The sequence below is a fragment of the Danio rerio genome, chromosome 4 (assembly GCF_052040795.2).
Source record: "Danio rerio strain M-AB ecotype USA chromosome 4, GRCz13ab, whole genome shotgun sequence".
Classification (NCBI taxonomy): Eukaryota; Metazoa; Chordata; class Actinopteri; order Cypriniformes; family Danionidae; genus Danio; species Danio rerio.
Genome location: NC_141024.2, coordinates 9,889,913 through 9,895,912, shown reverse-complemented (window position 1 = coordinate 9,895,912; position 6,000 = coordinate 9,889,913). Strand labels below are relative to the sequence as shown.

Genomic DNA, 6,000 nt, shown 5'->3' with positions numbered 1-6,000 from the left:
ATATATATATATATATATATATATATATATATATATATATATATATATATATATATATATATATATGCTTAATCATGTTTTTATTCCAGCTAAACTAAATAAAAAAAGGTAAGAAATACTGTGAAAATGTCCTTGCTCTGTTAAACATCACTTGGGAAATACTTGGGGCTAATAATTTTGCCTTCAGCTGTGAAATATGCTAAAGATTCAGCACAGAAAATATACGACCAGATGATAATATGACTGCATAATCACATTAAAAACCAGTGAAAAGCACAGTGTTATATTAACCTTTATGACTTAAGTTAATTTTGAAAACTGACCGTTACAAAAACAAACTTTGAAACATACAAACATGTGACAGCTATAAACATCGTCCTTCTGACATCAAGCCAGTGCAACATTTCATCTGTTCGGGCAGAAAAATGCCTATGCATCTCTGAAGGCACTGACCAACATGGCAAATCCCTCCATCTGAGCGTCAGTCTGAAGCGATATTAGTCCATCCTCACTGTTTTCTTACTGACTCGTAGAAAATGGAGGAGAGACTGAGAGAAATAGAATATATAACATTCAATTACTCACACACACACACACACACACACACACACACACATCCTTTTGCACACACACACAGTTCTTTACAGATGTGCAGACACACAGGTTTGAGGGACCCAGAGTAACCTCTTTGACCTCATCGAGTCCTTTCTGACCAGTTCCTGCTAAGAGTCTTGAATCTGAAGAGTTTGCTTTGGGTCCTGGGTTAAAGATGCCACCCGTCCTGACTGAAATGCATCCAGAGTTCAGGCTGTTTCCGCTGTCTGAGCTCCTTGCAGACCCAAATCCAAAGTGTCAGATCTCTCTGAACAACAGACACGTCTCTGTGGAGAGAGGATGAGATGACCTCCAATTATTTCAGGAGTGTCTAGAGTAGTTAAGATGACTATCTTTGATGTTGATAGCCAAGTCTGAAAGTTTAAAACAACTTTTGAAAACCTCAAAGTTTGAAGGTTTTCCTGAGGGAAGTCGGAGAAAGTCACGTTGCTGGCTTGTTTAACAGTGTGCTAAAGTGAAATAGCATTTTTACCTTGATGCTAACACGTTTTATGTTAAAACTATTAGCATGATTAACATGTTTTCACCATTAATTAGCAATTTGTAAGCATATACTGCTAACATGTTTCTAACATGGTTAACGCATTATTGACATGAATTAGCATGTTTTTAGCATGTTTAACATCTCGCTAACCTGAAACATGTTTTATTGGTTTTACATTTTACCACATGATTTTAACATGTTTTAACATGTTGCTAGTATGTTTTAACGTATTGTTACCATTAATTAATGTTGCTAGCATGAATAAGCATGCATCTAAAATGTGAAATATTTTACTAGCATGAATTAACAGCTTCTTTTTTAGCAGATTAGCATTAAAGTATGATAAGCATTAGCATGAATTGACATGTTGTCAGCATGTTTCTAACATAAATTATCACATTGCTAATATGTTCCTAGCATGTTTAGCACATTGTTAACCTGAATTAACATGCTGTACCCATATATTAGCAATTTTAAGTATATACTGCTAACATGTTTCTAACATGCATTAGCATGTTGTTAATGTTTCTAACATGGTTAACGCATTATTGACATTAATTAGCCTTTTGTTAACATGTTTAACGTCTTGCTAACCGGAAACATGATTTATTGTTTTTAAATGTTTAACTACACGATACAAATGTTTAAATATGTTTTTTATCACATCATATAGCTACTATTAATTAATGTTTCTAACATGAATTAGCATGTGTCTAATATATTAAATTGTTTACCACCATGGATTAACATACAGCTTCATTTTAGCAGGGTTAGCAATAAAGTATGATAAGCGATAGTATGAATTAGCTTGTTGATTATTCATTTAGGTCAACACTGTGCTAAACATGCTAGGAATATGTTAGCAACGTGATCATTTATGCTAGAAAAATGTAGAAGCATGTTTCTAGCATAAATAATCACATTGCTAACATGTTCCTAGCAGGTTTAGCACAGTGTTGACCTAAATTAATGAAATAAGCTTGTTGTTAACATGTTTTATAACATGTTTAGTATTTTCTTTTTAAAAACAAATTAGCTTGTTGCTAGCTTTGCAGGTTTAAAAAATGGTTAACATATCGTCAACCAGATTAGCAAGGTGTTTGCTTGTTTTTAACATGAATTAACACGTTGCTAACATGTTCCTAACACGTTTGGCACATTGCTAACCCTAATTAATGTAATATGCTTAATGCTTACATGTTTTCTAACATGTTCAGCATTTTTTCGAAAACTAATAAGCTTGTTGCTAGCTTTGCAGGTTTCAAAAATCGTTAACATATTGTTAACAAGATTAGCAAACTGTTAGCCGGTTTCTAACATGAATTAACACATTGCTAACATGTTCCTAGCATGTTTAGCACACTGTTAGCCTGAATTACTAAACTAAGCTTGTAGTTGAGATGTTTTCTAACCTGTCTGGCATTTTTTAAACTAATATGTTTGTTGCTAGATTTGCAGGTTTCAAAAATGGTTAACATAAATTCTTAACAAAATTCGCTAACAGGTTTCTAACATGAATTAACATGGCCAATCGTTTAGAAAGCCTACAGCAAACTCTGACAGTCTGATCTGAGTTTAGTGGTTGTAGCATGAAATATTTAGCCTCACCATTCAAATAATGTAATATTAATGTTAAATGAAGACTGATGCTTCTCAGACTGCAGTAATGGCTGCTGAAAGTTCTGTTACCATTTCAGGAATAAAATATTATTTTTAAATTGATTGGAACGGTAGGATTACACAAGATCACTGTTTTAACAGCACAAATCTCTCATGATGCCAATTTCTCGTGCTTTGTACATAGTAAATACGCCATTATCACACTGTAAAAGTGAAGCTCAGTCTCATGTGGGTTAACCTTTGTGTGTTGATTTTGAGGTTTAATTTGGCCAAAAATTTCTCAGTGTTACAGAAAATGGGATGATTTCTGGTGACAAACCTTATTTACACACATATTTTGGGAAAATGCTTTGGAATTTTTCTAAAACTCAATACACTCTGGGCAAATGTTCAACCCTTGCATTATGTTTGTGGCGCTTTTGCCCCATTGACTTCCATTATAAGTATATTGATTGCAATGCCTTGACACCATATAATCATGCAATCTTGATAGTTGGTGGTTTTCATGTTAGGAAGAGGTCAAAAAAGTGATTTTACAACTGATTTTTTTAAATTCATAGAACTCCATATTAAAGCAAGAAACTTTTTGAACAGGCCTAACTAAATAGTGAATGGTGCCAACTGATGATCAACAGTAAAAATTACCAACAATTAATAATGCATGATTATTTGGTGCCATGGCTTTGCAATCAAAAAATGTGGATATAATGGAAGTCAATAGGAAGTCAAACATAATGAAAGGGTAGTTAATTTGAGCAACACACAAGGATTAACGCAGTGTTTGTTAACCAGTGATCGGCGTCACTCACCACAGTCCCTTGACTCCTGTGCTTCTCCTCTGCTGCGCCAGGTTGTAGATCTCCTGCAGCTGCTTCCTCTGGTCTTCATTCAGAGGAGACGTGAGCGACTGATACCAGCCTGCATCTGAACTCTGAACACCTGCAACGACAAAAAAATTTGTTTAATTTAATGCTTAATAAATGATAAGATTGAAATGAATATATAACAACAAATACGCAGAACATTTTCTATAACCAAGTTAATTAAACTACTTCAAAAAAAACTATTTGAAACACTACAGGACTTTTTCAACTAGTGGGGTGGAAGAAAGAATAGTAATTATAAAAAATCCTGGTGGCCTTAATGCATTCATATAAATTTAATATCATGCCTAAAATGGTGGTATTATTAATCAACTAGCCATTTATTTATTATTCATTTTTCTGGAGGCGGATTTTAGACAAATGAGATTTCACTGTGGGTGGAGCTGCCCTATGCAGATTTGCCAGAGTGTGACACATCTGATAATGTAATGGATGTATCATGTAAATGTGCGTGCAGGGTTTATTAAGGACTTAAAATAAATGAGCGTACGGAGCAGGGAGGCGGTGAAGAACTGGTATTCATCCTCTCCGTTGTCGCAGTCCAGTGGCGTACTGTACTCCTCTAATGGGGTCCCTTCAAGACCCTCGTCGTCCCAGTATTCATCATCGTCCTCATCATCGTCATCCTCGTTGTCGTTTCCTGTGGGAGCGACGGATGGCTGCAGGGCTACTCCTTTCTCGCCGACCTCATCCTCATCGCTAGGAATCTCCTCTGGAAAACACAGCAAATTATGATGATTTTCTATAAACTGATACCAGAGCAGAGAACAGACGAGGTTTAGCAATGAAGATCTTTGTCAAGTAAAGGTCTAAATATAGAGATTTCTGTCCATCCATCCATCCGTCCACCCACCCATCCTTCCATCCATCTATCTATCTATGCATCTATCCATCTATGTATCCATGCATCTATCTATCTACCTATCCATCCATCCTTGTATTCATGCATCTATTCACATAGAGATCAACAGTTTGAATGTCTTAATCTAGTCATTTACAGAATTAATATATATATAATAGGATGAAGCTAAAAATAAGGGGAAAAGTGGATAATCTAAGAGCAACATTTTGGAATTGATGAACAAATGGTGTATATTATGACAAATGTTTTAGAAGAAGACTATACTATAAATATGCGTGTATGTGTGTGAAAATTTTCAATTTATGATATATATATATATATATATATATATATATATATATATATATATATATATATATATATATATATATATATATTAATTCTGTAAATTACTAAATGACAAATTTAAAATAGATTTTTTTTAAAAATAAGAATAAATAAGAATATATATCCACATTTGTATGCATATTTATGACCAAAACAATACTAATGTTTTAACTTAGTGGTCAAAAATCTAGATTTGGTGGAAAAACTATGATTTTCCAATCACAACAAATTAAAATTTCTGTTATTTTATCAAATTGTCATTTTCTGCTCAATAAAAAAAACCTGGAAATTGGGAGTAATGTTATCAAATCTATAAAGAATAAAACTCAAACCTAATAAAATCCAGCAAATCTAGAGAACCTTCTCAAATGTTCTCTAAATATTGTCCATAACTGGTTATATCTTTTTATATATAGTACAAAATAACGTTTTGAACAATTCATACTGAAGATAAAAATGAACACTAGAAAAAGGAAACCTGCATGTCCAGTTACAATAAATTATATTTTTAATTCAAAACTCAAATTGCAAAAAGTAAGAAGCATTCTAAAATTAGTTACAATTATACAAATTGTTTAAAATTAAATATCTTACAATATTGATAGAGATTTCAAGTGTTGTCGTAAAGTCTTGTGAATGTTGTAATCTACAGGTTCCAATAGAATGGAGCTAAATATAAAGAAGAAAAGTGCATCATTTTGAAATTTACAGAACAAACAGAATAAACGGTGTATATACAGAGAAGTGTATTCAAAGAAAACTACACTATAAATGTGTGTGTTTAAAAATGAAGACAACACTTAAATTGTCGGTTTCTCTGGTTTTGTTTTTAGGTTTGAGTAAAAAATAAAAGTATATATTTTTATAACATATTTATTTATATTATTTAAACGTATTTTATGTTTTATATATAAAATAAAGATTATTCAAATTTTTTGGCATAAAAAAATAAAAATCCACATTTACATTTATTTTTTTTGACAAAACAATAATAATGCTTTAACTTAATGGTCAAGTGTGGTCAGAAAAGCCCATTTGGTGGAAAAACATGAATGAAAAACGTTTTTTTTTTGACAAATTGTCATTATCCACTAAATAAAAACACTCAATTTATTTGAAATTTGGAAGAAATGTTATCAAATCTCTATAAAAAAAACAAATAATTTTTTTAAAAAATCTAGAGAAACTGCACATTTTTATAGTACAAA

General features: G+C 32.2%; 1 protein-coding gene across 8 annotated transcripts in view; it reads right to left on the bottom strand.

Moving 5' to 3' along the window:
- Positions 1 to 274: 274 nt before the first annotated feature.
- The window catches only part of ipo8 (importin 8), a 29,143-nt gene continuing 23,417 nt past the window's right edge, over positions 275 to 6,000 (bottom strand). For 7 of the 8 annotated variants that reach the window (XR_015482037.2, XR_015482038.2, XR_015482035.2 and 4 more), the window contains exons 23-25: positions 4,094 to 4,315; positions 3,529 to 3,658; positions 275 to 881 (exon numbers count right to left, since the gene is read on the bottom strand). Coding sequence is in view for 4 of the 8 variants with exons in the window: in XM_087246759.2 (XP_087102885.1) it covers position 881; positions 3,529 to 3,658; positions 4,094 to 4,315 (353 nt within the window). In the remaining 4 variants the exon portion in view is untranslated. 8 annotated transcript variants of the gene reach the window in all.